The sequence below is a fragment of the Protobothrops mucrosquamatus genome, unplaced genomic scaffold (assembly GCF_001527695.2).
Source record: "Protobothrops mucrosquamatus isolate PMUCROS unplaced genomic scaffold, P.Mucros_1.0 scaffold2680, whole genome shotgun sequence".
In the NCBI taxonomy this organism is placed as follows: Eukaryota; Metazoa; Chordata; class Lepidosauria; order Squamata; family Viperidae; genus Protobothrops; species Protobothrops mucrosquamatus.
This window is the reverse complement of record NW_015388727.1, coordinates 301864-315468: the sequence shown is the minus strand read 5'-3', so window position 1 is coordinate 315468 and position 13605 is coordinate 301864. Positions and strand designations below refer to the sequence as shown.

Below are 13605 nucleotides of genomic sequence, written 5' to 3'. Positions count from 1 at the left end.
TTTAGAAGGCCAGATCCTGAAGTTGAAACTCCAGTACTTTGGCCACCTAATGAGAAGGAAGGACTCACTGGAGAAGAGCCTAATGCTGTGAAAGATTGAGGGTAATAGAAGAATGAGGTGGCTGGAAGGAGTCACTGAAGCAGGAGGCGTGAGCTGAAATGGATCCAGAAGATGGTAGAGGACAGGAAGGCCTGGAGGAACGTTGTCCATGGGGTTGCGATGGGTCAGACATGACTTCGCAACTAACAACAACAATAGTACAAGAATCTCCCCAGACTGATTGCCTTCTCATGGAAACAAACAGATCAGGTCCTATGGAACTTAGGAAGACTTAGGTGTATGCTTCTTGTGGCTGCACAAAGACTCAAGGATAAGTCCCTGCTTGATCCCTCCTCCTTGTCTGGCTGGGAATTTCCCAACAATTAGGCATTTCAGAGCATATTTTGGTATTATTATTACTATTATGAAATTACATTCATATTTTGCCTTTTTCTAAGGAGCTCGTAAGCCACACAGAGTCACTGTAGGGGGTAGAAAGGCAGAGGGTTTCATATTGCTGAACCCTGCCCTGAAAGGTGTATTAGTTAAGTTTTAATCTAGGTGCTAATTTTTGCTTCTTCCCGACAGTATTCTGCTTTAATTAGCTTTCCCAGATCTCATGTTGTCTGGCTGGTGGTCTGATACCATAGTTAAGCAAGATACTCTGCATTTGCCAAGAGCCAGGACTTTTCTTTTGGCAGCTCAGCATGCATGGAAAGGGCTACAGGGTGTGTTTCATGAAAATGAGGGCTAGCTGGGAGAACAACAAGCTAAACATCTGTGTGGATCAAACAACGGTGGGATAAAAAAGAAAAGGCAGACCCAAATAGGAGAAAACATCCCAGGAGTTGGTATGGTAGCTGAGCTAGAGGTCACAGAAATTTGCTATCCTCTTTTAATTTTTTTTTTTTTAAAATCACTTTAATTTGTTTTGTAACATATCAGCTTTCTTTGTGGGTTGGGTTTTAACTTCAGTTCTTTTGTAAAGTTTTATAAAACTTGTATAAAGTGAGAGCCAGCCTGGTCTAGTGCAGGGGTTCCCAACCAGGGGTGCTTGCACCCCCTGGGGGTGCAAGACAATATTCCAGGAGGTGCAAGAACTTGGGTTTTCAAAATTATAGTGCATATGCATAATTCATTGCCGCTATTTCAAACTTTTGTAAGGGGTGCGAGAATATATCAGAAGAGTTCTAGGGGTGCGGGGTATAGAAAAGGTTGGGAAACCCTGGTCTAGTGGTTAAGGCTCCCAGCTAGAAACCAACAGAATATAAGTTTTGTTCCTATCATGATAGCAGTGTTCTAATATCTCAGGGGCTGCCACAAAGAAGAGGGAGTCAAGCTATTCTCCAAGGCGCCTGAAGGCAGGACAAGAAGCAACGGATGGAAACTGATCAAGGAGAGAAGCAACTTAGAACTAAGGAGAAACTTCCTGACAGTTAGAACAATTAACCAGTGGAACTACCTGCCTCCAGAAGCGGTGAATGCTCCGACACTGGAAGTTTTTAAGAAGAGACTGGACAGCCATTTGTCTGAAGTGGTATAGGGTTCCTGCCTGAGCAGAGGATTGGACTAGATGACCTCCAAGGTCCCTTCCAACTTTATCATCATCATCATCATCATCATCATCATCATCATCATCATCATCATCATCATCATTATTATTATTATTATTATTATTATTATTATTATTATTATTATTATTATTATTATTATTATTATTATTATTATTATTATTATTATTATTCTCTCTCAGCCTTAGGAAGAACGGAATGGCAAACGACATTTGAAATTGTGTCAATAAAACTGCAGGAACTTGGCCAGGCAGCTGCCAGGAGCCACCCCTCCCCCACACTTTTATAGACCAGTTATCTTTTCAAAACTGCATTTAAAAGTGTGTGAGTGTGCCACATATATATTACAGTCGACTGTGCATCTCTTAAAAGTAGAACAAGATCCCTTAATTTTAACTCTCGGAATTACAACTCAGATTTCCTCAGTCGCAAAAACATCTGTCTAGGTTTAAGTTGGGGTTCTCCAATCTGGTGTCCTTGCTTAATTAGCACTTGCTTAATCTTCTAAAATGAAGAATATACAAGTCGCAATCACTTGGGGAGGGCTAAAAAGCACAATTCATAATGGAAAGTTATGCTTTGAATATAACACCCATCGTGTTCCTAAGAGTAAATTAAAAATGGGAAGGATGCACAATCCTCCCCACGTTTAATACAACCTAATTTTTACAGTTGGAAACAATCAATGTGTGTAAACAGGATTAAAAGTGTCTGAAAAGTAGGAGAACAGCGCCATCTGCTGGAGAGTTTCTTTGTTTTTCAAAAGATCCTTTCTAGATCATCAACATTATTATTTTTTTAATGGTACTTAAGATCCATGTCTTTGTTTTCCAACCATTTCTTACCAATAACTCCATATCTCCTCCAGTAAAATCTTTCCCAACTGGTCATCTTTCTGGGTTACAGTTAGTGTGACTTCTGGTGACCACGTGGACAAATATCTATCTCAGGGGTAGTCAACCCTGGCTCTTTTATGACTCGTGGACTTCAACTCCCAGAATTCTTGAGCCAGCACAGCTGGCTCAGGAATTCTGGGAGTTGAAGTCCACGAGTCATAAAAGAGCCAAGGTTGACTACCCCTGATCTACCTTATAGCTAGAGCAGGGGTCTCCAAACTTGGTAACTTTAAGACTCGTCGACTTCAACTCCCAGAATTCCTAAGCATCCTATTCTGGATCCTTATCTTCATTCCTCTGTTTTCCATCTTATCAACAAGGGGGACTCAATCAGGAGCTCCTGCTAGGACCACACTCAAGAATCACTGAAACTCCTGAGCCCTTCCTTCATGCTAAAAGAATTATTAGGTTTTTATCCCACCTTTTTAAAAAAAATAAAATAAATCAAGGTGGCAAAAATACCTTTTGCTTCCTATTTTCTCCTGTGAGATGGTTGGGCTGAGAGAGAAGGGCCGGTCCAAAGAGCATCTAGCAAAAAGTTGTCTCCAGAAGAACTTGTATGTTCTGTATTAAGTATCCATTTAATTTATTTAATGCCTTTGTTTAGCTGAGATCATTTTAATTGTGTTTTTTGAAAGTCTGGCCTCCTCCACTTTCTGGAATGGAACTCTCGGCACCACCTCTCAATCAGTAGCTCTGAGTTGAAAGTTCTCTTCTTTTCTTTTGTTTAATTGATATGCACACAATTAAGACAATCTTCAATCTTAAAAAGAAAATTTTAAAAAAATGAAATATAAACTAAAAACACAAGCTAAGAAAGAAAAAGCTAAAAAAATCTACTTTATATGTTAGCAACAGTCACCGGCGTATGGTTCACTCCCATATAATATGAACAGTACAAAATATTATTGCAAGATATCACGAAATCTCAGCAAGAGTAACACACATTGTTGTGTCTGTTGGCTAGCAGAACATATTGCTTTTTCCAAAAATAGAGCAATCACACATTTCCAACAATCCTTCCTTGACAGCACTGTGTTTATACTACCGGTAGTAGCAATAGTAGTATTTATGTAAATGTGTCGTTCAAAATAAAAATCCAGGAAGTTTCAATTCTATTTACCAAAGCCCATCAGATTTTTCCGGTTGATTCAGACACTAAATTCTATCAGAAGACCCGATTAAAGTTTAGAATGGAAGTTTTGGTACAGACTGAATTCACAGAATTAAAAATTTAAAAAAAAGGAAGACCTCTTTTAAAATTTTCCCAGCAGGGGTCACTATAAAGCAATAGTGGTTTGATTTCAAATAGACACCCACCTTCAAAGCTTGGGATGGGAAAGAGAGTAAATAAATTTGAAGAGAGTTGAGAGAAAGTGCAGTTTAAGGATTGCTACCAAAGATATTTTGAATTCTTTTTTTTCCCAAAGAGGGTTTGTTTGAAAAAAGTTTGGAAAATGAGATTACCCGATGCTAAACCAAGATAATCAGATGCTTCTCTCCCCATGTTTAGGAAGTCACCTTTACTTCCATTTGGTTACAGAGCCAACATGTGGGGAGGGGGGGTGCCAGAGTGCATGATGGGAATCTCCCTCTTCCAGCTGTCATAGCCCTGCCTGTCAGGACTAAGGATGGATGGTCTTCAGTGAATGAGGCAGCTATTCAATAGTTCTTTTCATCTTCATCTGTTGGCGTGCAGTCCCCACGCCTTATCATCCACTCCTGGCCCTGGCTACAGAACCATTCATTTCCTTGCTGCTTTTTGAAGGAGATTTCTTATCACCGTGGAGCTGACATCTCCCTTGCATTAATGAGTTTCCCCCTTGTCCAGATGCAATGCTCATTTAAGCCACGGTTGGCCGATGCAGAGGCTGAGAGTCTGGAAACAATATTTGGATCCAGGGGACCTTAAATCCTAGACCTTAAATCTGGGCAAAAAGTGAGTTGGGTCCAGGAGCGATGCCCTCTTTTGAAAATGTGTCCCATAGTCCCATTCTCGGCTGCTTGTCTAGATCGAGGATCTCTAAACTTGGCATCTTTAAGACTTGGGGGCTTGAGCTCCCAGAATTCCCCAGCTGAAGTCCACAAGTCTTAAACTTGCCAAGTTTGTAGACCCTTGGTCTAGAAGCATGGATGAAAACAACCAAGGAGCTGATTTTAGGTGAACAATCCTCTAATGGAAGAGCTGCTTTAGAGTGCTATAGATGATATTTGAGGACAACAGGGTCCTTCCCATTGGAGGTCTCCAATTAGAAGTTGAAGGTCCATGATAATTTCACTTTTCCATATTTATCCATTTTATCTTTTATATCTTTCTTTTAACTTCTGATAATTTATCTTCTGTTTTTGAATATTTTTGAGGATGTCAATACCTAAATATTTGATACTATCTACTATTTTTAATTTATATTTTTCTTTCAATACATCCATTTCTTCTTTACTATAGTTATATAACATCATTTCTGATTTTTCTTAATTTATTTGCAATCCACTATATTTCCCAAATTCATTCAAATGTGAATATATCTTCTATTCTATTCTACTCTATTCATTCTATAAAAATCCGACTATTCTCAATAAAGATTCTATTCTATTCTATTCTTTTCTATTCTTTTTCTTTTCTTTTCTTTTCTTTTCTGTTCTATTCTTTTCTGTTCTATTCTATTCTAAAAATCCGACTCTATTCTCAATATTCTATTCTATTCTATTCTATTCTATTCTATTCTATTCTTTTCTGTTCTATTCTTTTCTGTTCTATTCTATTCTAAAAATCCGACTCTATTCTATTCTATTCTATTCTATTCTATTCTATTCTATTCTATTCTATTCTATTCTATTCTATTCTATTCTATTCTATTCTATTCTGAGGCAGCAGTGAAGGTTAGGAGACTATGGAAAAATCATTGAAGCTTATTTTTAGTTGGGGATCTTCAACCTTTTAAGTCCACGTGTAGTTCACCAAGCCTCGGCAATCACTGAATTCTAATTTTTAACAAGACCAGATGAGAGATGTTTAAATATCGTGGAACTAATCATATGAATCTACAATTAATGTTTTTCATGTATTTCAATTAACGGAATCAATTTCCTTTTCTTTTGTCCTGATCTCAACCCACTTTGATAATGGAAGTGTATCATCAAAGCTCTCAGCCTGGGGAAAGTTTTAGCCTCTGTATTTTCTCCCCTTCTCAACATGGGAATGTTCACAGTTGATTGTAAAACAGGAATGGCAACTGTTTCATTTCTTCCATCGTGATAAAAAGAAAAAAAAAATCCTGATGTTCTGAGCATGTGGTTGCATAGTTCTCTCCGTACATTGCACATTAACCATCTCCTGCCAATAGATTTTCTCTTGCAAAGATCGTTTTCCATTGGGGGGGGGGAAGTGTCCATCCCTGAAAGAGAAGATCCTTCAGAATAGGCAACCTTACAACCACCATCTTGAAGAACACAACATCTTGGTTTCTCTTGAGTTCAAAGTAGTTAAAAAAATCAGATCAACCCAACTGAGGCCACATTCCATCCAGCACTCCCATCGTTGGGTGCAAAAGCTGGTGGTGACTTTCTCAATTTGATTTGAGGAGCTTTGCAAACCATCCGTGGGGATGGGAGATCTGCAGGAGTAAAAATCTTGATGAATGAAGGCTCCAGAAGCCGAGACAAAAATGGAGAAAGCCACAAACTCGTAAATCATCTTGATATTTACGTTAATGCTGAAAGGACATTTCTGCATCTCTGGGGTGGCTTTTCCCCCTTTCTATTCTTCCTCCATTCTGCTGACTGCAGGACAGGTGACAGAGAATCCTTCCATTTTTTGCTGCTGACACAAGAGGATGACTGCAAATGCGTTGGGAGTTTTGATGCTGAGAAAGCAAGCTTTGGTGGAGAGAAGGAACGCAGCTGTCAGGATCCATCCTTTATTTTGGTTTCTAAATTATGACTTTGAAGGGCTGCAGCCTTCAGCGAAAATCTGAGTTTTGGGTTGAAGGAAGCTCCAGAGAGTTCAGTTTTAAACAGGCGTCTACTCAACTGCATGGAAAGCCTGACTAATCTTGACCAGAGAGCTGTTTAAAAGGAGACTGTAGGAACATTTGTTCTTGGATTTCCCAAAAGTTTTTGCAAAGAGATTATTCCTTCGGTTCATTTTCAACTTAATTCAAATTCCTTCCTTCCTTCCCTCCTCCCTCCCTCCCTCCCTTTCTTTTCCTTTCCTTTTCATGTGCACGTGTATGTATATGCATGTGTCTATGCATGATTTATGTGTAGATGTGTGTATATATAAATATATATACTCAAAATAAATAAAATACGACCACCAGGAGGATTTAAGTAAAAATACTTTACTAAAACCGCCAAGCTTTCGTTGGGAACTAACTAGCTAAAAAGCTAGTTAACAAAGATGACTTAAATAGGTTTAGCTGACATTTGCACCCGGCTCTTGGATCGCATCACCGGCCCTAGTCGGTAGATGTTTCCGAAAGCTTGGCGGTTTTAGTAAAGTATTTTTACTTAAATTCTCCTGGTGGTCGTATTTTATTTATTTTGAGTATAATTATGCCCAGGAGTCGTATTTTTACGGATATTATCAACTATAAATATATATGTATATATATACATACACACACACATACATATATATTTGCATACATATGTGTGAGAAATTTCTTTTAGAATAAGAGCAGAGTTGTAAAGGAAAGCAGAAAACGCTTTTTCGTTATGACAGAGCTGGGAAATTGATATAATCCCTTAAAAACTAAGAAAGCCTAGCTTTGAGTTGTACGCTCTTTTTTTTTTATTGCTGCCTCCCTTTTGTAGTTATTATTGCCTCATTATACAGTCATTTGTACAATGTTTTGGCAGAGCCTCACTATTGCATAAATTAAAGTCACTGCACCTAATTTGTGCCTACAGGTCGCTGATGAAAATGCCAGGAACATTTTTATTTGAATGTCAAAGTTTGTCAACCATTAAACTGATTGATTTTTCATTATATAATTCAATAGGAGAGGCACTCTTCAGCTTGTAAGCCACATTACACCGAGAGATATCCTCGTCTCTGGAACAGGAGGAGAGAAAGGGGGAAAGGAAAAATATCTTTCCTGCTTCTGCCTAAAAAAAAAAAAAAAGATCTTCCTAGCCCAGAGAAATCACATGTTCCTAAGTCATTGTGTACATGAATTGTTTTGTTAATATGCCTGTGACAGGGATACTGCCACGGTTCCATTTGCAGGCAAACAGAGGGAAAGACATAAAGTGAATTTTTGCACCCTCTTTTAACAACTTTTTGATGGGCTTCGGAAATCAGAGGTTAACTGAGGGTTGCTGGAAACGGCAAGGGAAGCAATGAGCGTGTGTGCGCGCTTGGAATTGCACGTGCGTGCATTAAGAGCGGTGTGCGTGCAAAGGGAGAGGTTGCCGCCTCTTCCAATTTCCTGTGAAACGCAGTGTAAAATTTAGATTATCGATACGTGATTATTTATTACGTTGGCAGGCCACCGTGTCGTCCTGATTCCCGGAGGCTTGCGACAAAATAAAGGACGGAGAATATTCACGCTTACAAATTTATGGCTGTCGGGAGCTGCTTCAAAAAAAAAAAAAAAAAGCACAGTTCCTCTTCGGAAATGCATCGATTCAGGAAATGCACAAATCATTTCATCGGCGAGTTGTGCCGATGGACAGACAGTCCTCGACTTACATCCGTGACGGAGACGCTGTCATAAAGTTTGGCAAAAGCATCATTAAAAACGCGGTCACGTGGCTGTGGGATGCTGCAGATCGCCGTACGTCCCAGTTGCACAAAACCCCAAGTTGGGTCACGTGACTGCAGGGGAGGGGAAGGGCCTGACTATTGGAATTTCGAATCCAGGTTATAAACAGGTAGTTGCCGTTGAACAGTTGCTAGGTGACTGGCTGTAAGTCAAGGACTATTTGCATGAAGTTATTTGACTATTGTATTGATTTATATTCATCCACTGAGGTTCCATACCTTTACTTTTCAAGCAAGGAGATGTCTACATTTCTGAATAGGCTTCTGGAATGGAAGACCGTCAATTGAGGGAAGGTGAGACCAAGACCCCTTTCCACCCATCCCTTTCTTTAATACCTCCTCTCTTTCTGTCCTTCTTGCTTCAGTGTCTCCCATCTCTTTTTTTTCTCACCCCCTTTGTATTTCTCCTCACTGTTGGCTTCTCTTTTCTTCCTATCCCTTTCTCTACAGCCCATCTCGGGGGGATGCTAAGCTAAATGCAGATCATGTTGCAAAAGACGAGTAGACCTGGAAAACTAGGGAAAAGCTGCTTTGAGACAATCAGAGCAAATGAAGGTTGCATCCCAAAAGTGCTTTTTCAAAAGGCAACTGGACTGTTTAAGAAGTTGTTTCATGTCTCATCCAAGAAGCTTCATCAGTTCTGGCAGGATGGTGAGGGCGATGCAAGGATTAGCTCTGACAGGATGGTGGAGGGCGAGGCGTTGGAAAGATCCTATTTCTTTGCAGTCATCTGGATGTTAGTACTCTCCCTGAGATCTCGTGAAGCCACTTGGGGGTTTAATCTGTGCCCTCAGGGTCACCCATATCAAAATGCCAATGGGGGGGGAATCTTCTGGGAACCGCTGAAAGGACTGTGCTGTAGACCGGGGATAGGTGGTGTCTTATCCCTTCCCCTCTGTTAAGAGAAGGCTGCTCAATGTTGACACAAATAGCCTCTTTTACCCTTCTTTCAAACCAATGGTCCTCTCCAGCCAGAATGTGGACTTCGAAAGAGTGACCTCTTTCTTTCAAATGCCGATGGACTGATGAACCTTGTCCAGATGGGTTTGTCCTTCTATGTTGCGCCCTGCGTTTGTAGAAGGGGTTGTTTTGTTTCACCAACGTACAAGAAGGTTGCGTCTCTCTTGCCTTCTTCTGCCTCGGCCCCAAAGATGGTGGTGGTACCCACAGGCAGTGTCGCCGCCTCCCTCAGCCAAGGTGTGTGCCGGCCCTCCTCAAGATGTTTGCTCATAAATACGGCTTTTATTTGAGAAATATTGCTCAAGAGGATTCACTGTCGACTGGATCACTTCAGCAGCCAGGGGAATAAAAAGGTGTGAATATTGAATGAACTTCAACGGGCTTGAAGGATAACACCGCCACTCGTTAAAAAATTCAATTAACCTTATCTTTCTTAAACATGATTAATTATCCTACCGATAAACGACTCCTTTGGAGGAAAAAAAAAAGTATCATCTTTTGAGCCGTACCTGTCTAACGTGCTTTGCTTGTCCGCCTTTCTTTTGCCATACCAAGTTGTCCTTTTTAAGCCTATTTGTATGTATGCAATTCAGAAAGTGGGGGGGGGGATCCACAACGGGTTTCTAGAACCTTCTTTTTTGGAACAGTTCAAAAATTGGCCCGCGGCAAATTCAATACACAGGCGTTTGAATGTTTAAAAATGCGATCAGCTCACCCTTTCCAAGAAAGCTATGCTATCTGCTTTATTATGCAATTTTACTGAGTTTTAAGACAGTGAGTTTTAAAGCCACTTCAGATATTATTCTGTACAGCAAGCCAAACGGAACCGTACTGTAATATTTGAAAGGTGTTCCTTTCAGGAAGAAGAATTTGTGCCGTAACTGAAGACATATGTTCCCAACGAGAGGGGATTGGCAATCAGTTTGCCCTTCTTTTGAAAACAAGCCAAATGACATATGGGCGCTACTGTTGACTTTGGCCAACTGGCCTAATCCGTTGAAAGCCTTATTTACAAGATATTAACATGGATTTTGAGGAGAAATGAGTTGAGCATGTAATACTTTTTAACCCATGGCTGGAAGGCCCTTCACATTCCCCGTTCAATTCAGTCTGTTAACCAGCTCTGCAAAGGCCCCACCCAAAATTCCTGGAGTGACACATGACGCATGACAAGTGTTGGAACTTTGCTCGGGGTCTGGAGCCACGAGGCTTCGGTTCTGGCCTTGTCATTCCTCAGGCGGTTCTTCTTTAAGGCTCTTCTCTGGCACCTTCTCTGCCTGGCCTTTGGGTGGGTTGCTGAATCCAGGATCTTCTGGCTGGGTCCCGTCTCCATCGTAGATGATGTCTTCTGGATTCGGAGGTGGGGGGCAGAATTCTTCACTGGGGAACATTTCTTGAAAGATGTTTTCAGCCTGTTGGAAAACCAATATATTGTTTTGGAAGTCTTTTTGGCAAGCTGTGTAATATGGTTATTTTATCAAATCACAAATAGGTTGTTAAACCTGTTTATCAAACAGATGGTGGCCAATGCAATTTAGCAGCTAGATGCTTTGACCCAGTTCTTTCTCTTTCTCTTTCTCTTTCTCTTTCTCTCCCTTCCTTCCTTCCTTCCTTCCTTCCTTCCTTCCTTCCTTCCTTCCTTCCTTCCTTCCTTCCTTCCCTCCCTCCCTCCCTCCCTCCCTCTTCCCTCCTAGCCTGCCAAGCTCCCAGGATAGTTTTTAACTGAACACACTGTCAGCAGAAGACTTTGAAGGGAGTTACTTATAGACCCTGAGCTATAAGTAGCTCCCCTCTGTGTTAAAAAGACAGGGAACAATGTAAAGAAGTATGAACACAGTGCCACGGGCTTTAAATTCAATTGATATCAAAAGGAAAGAGAGTCCAAGGGAATTGTTCATCTTGTCCCATACCGTAACATGGGTAGTTTCTAATCTAGAAATTGGCTCAGAACATATAAATACGCTTGACGCTTCGTTGATAAGTGGCTCTGTGTGAGCAAACAAGTAACGTTTTCGAGTTCTGAAACCACGAAGAATCTAGTCGCCCTTCATTCTTAAACGACGTAGGCAAGAAGGGAAAATACACGCAAGACGTTTTAAATGAGTATTCAGTTCCTCTCCCCCCCCCCCAAAAAAAAATACCTGATGTATATTTGGCCTGAGAGAAGTTGCTTGCTTTACTCACCTGTATTTCTACGTTACCCAGAAAAGTGAACGATTTACCTGTTTGACGGCGCAATCATTCCCCAGTGCCCCGTCTGGCCCAGAACAAACATACACGTTGGAGGGCAAATTTTCATACGAGGACCTGTCAACGCTGGAGGAATCCCTCATGTTGAAATACACGGACCAGAGAACTTGAGGTTTGGCTCCTTCCCCTTCATCTTCCCCATCTGAAACCACAAGATGACTGTCTCAGCGTCCAGCTTTCAGGGGAACTGAAACTTTTAAGGATTCAGCAAAACCCAAAAGACGAAGCACTGGGGCTTCTCTTTAAAGGAAGAAGGTAAGGAAAATTTAGGGCAGCGGTCCCCGACCTTTCAACCTCCGCAAAATGGTGATGGGGGGGGGGAGAGGAGATGTTTTTCCCGCACATGCCCACTCAACTCCCAGAATTCCTGAGCCAGCCATGCTGAGGGGAAAGGGAAAATTTCCAAGCTGAGCCATGCTGGTTTAGGAATTCTGGGAGTTGAAGTCCACGAGTCATGAGGGGGCCATAGTTCCCCCATGCTGCCTGAGGAATTCTGGGAGTTGAAGTCCACGAGTCACGAGGGGGCCATAGTTCCCCCATGCTGCCTGAGGAATTCTGGGAGTTGAAGTCCACGAGTCACGAGGGGGCCATAGTTCCCCCATGCTGGCTCAGGAATTCTGGGGGTTGAAGTCCACGAGTCACGAGGGGGCCATAGTTCCCCCATGCTGGCTCAGGAATTCTGGGAGTTGAAGTCCACGAGTCATGAGGGGGCCATAGTTCCCCCATGCTGGCTCAGGAATTCTGGGAGTTGAAGTCCACGAGTCATCAAAGAGCCATGGTTGCCTACCCCTGGGTTAATGAAACATTTGCAACAAAACAAGCAAGCTCAGAGAGCAGCACCAAGGAGCCCTCAAAATGCTGCCTGCACTCTTCAAACGACTATTCCCCCCAAAATAATAGTTCATTTCTTCTCGCACTGTTTGGGAGGGACCATCTGCTCGGGGTGAATGGAGCCTTTTCTGGAATATTATTAAAAGTTCCTACTACTCCTATTTTTTATTTTTTTTTAAAAAAGTTACTTCTTCATAATTTAGGCAGGAAAATGAATAAAGTCCTCTCCCTTTAGGTGACTTTGCTTCTTTGACCTGCCATGGCCCAGTGCTCGCTTTATCTGGTGATTCATTTTCAATAACTCCGACAGTATTTGTTCTGACATTTTAATTAAAATACGACCACTACCTCATCTCGATGATAAAAAGGCCTATGTGTCAGTGAAAACTACCTTCTGAGTGCCTCAGTGCACCTGAGGACTCTTCTGATCCGAGGCTTCCTCTGAACGAACTCCGGGCAGCTTCTAAACAATACATCACTTCAAAACTAGACCATTTCAAACATTAAGATTAATGCTAAGGAAGAAAAGAGAGGGGGAGCCGGGAGGAGAGAGGGAGGGAAGGGAATGTGCAGAGGCAGCCTAGTCACTTTTCATTCTGTTTGGGCTCTGCCGGTTCTTGATCGCAGCACAGGAGAGAAAATTAAGTTTGCTGCCCCAAAGAAGAGGGAGTCAAGCTATTCTCCAAAGCGCCTGATGCTCCAACACTGGAAGTTTTTAAGTTTTTAAGAAGAGACTGGACAGCTATTTATCCGAAATGGTATAGGGTTTCCTGCCTGAGCAGGGGGTTGGACTAGATGACCTCCAAGATCCCTTCCAACTATTATTATTATTATTATTATTATTATTATTATTATTATTATTATTATTATTATTATTATTATTATTATTATTAATCAAGGAGAGAAGCAATCTGGAACTAAGGAGAAACTTCCTGACAGTTAGGACAATTAACCAGTGGAACAACCTGCCTCCAGAAGCGGTGAATGCTCCAACACTGGAGGTTTTTAAAAAGAGACTGGACAGCTATTTGTCTGAAATGGCATAGGGTTTCCTGCCTGAGCAGGGTGTTGGACTAGATGACCTCCAAGGTCCCTTCCAGGTGCGCTTCAAGGTGTTGGTCATCATCTTCAAAGCGCTCCATGGCATCGGACCTGGATATCTCCGAGACCGCCTTCTGCCGCAGATTACCTCCCATCGGCCGGTACGCTCCCACAGAGTGGGTCTCCTCAGGGTGCCGTCAGCCAGACAGTGCCGGCTGGCGACCCCCAGGGGGAGGGCCTTCTCGGTGGG

At 41.7% G+C, this 13605-nt stretch overlaps 1 protein-coding gene across 1 annotated transcript in view; it reads right to left on the bottom strand.

Moving 5' to 3' along the window:
- Positions 1 to 9950: 9950 nt before the first annotated feature.
- The window catches only part of CHM (CHM Rab escort protein), a 57535-nt gene continuing 53880 nt past the window's right edge, over positions 9951 to 13605 (bottom strand). The window contains exons 14-15 of the mRNA XM_015825533.2: positions 11456 to 11625; positions 9951 to 10645 (exon numbers count right to left, since the gene is read on the bottom strand). Of these exons, the coding sequence (XP_015681019.1) occupies positions 10460 to 10645; positions 11456 to 11625 (356 nt within the window). The 3' untranslated portion in view covers positions 9951 to 10459. The remainder of the gene's footprint in view (positions 10646 to 11455; positions 11626 to 13605) is intronic.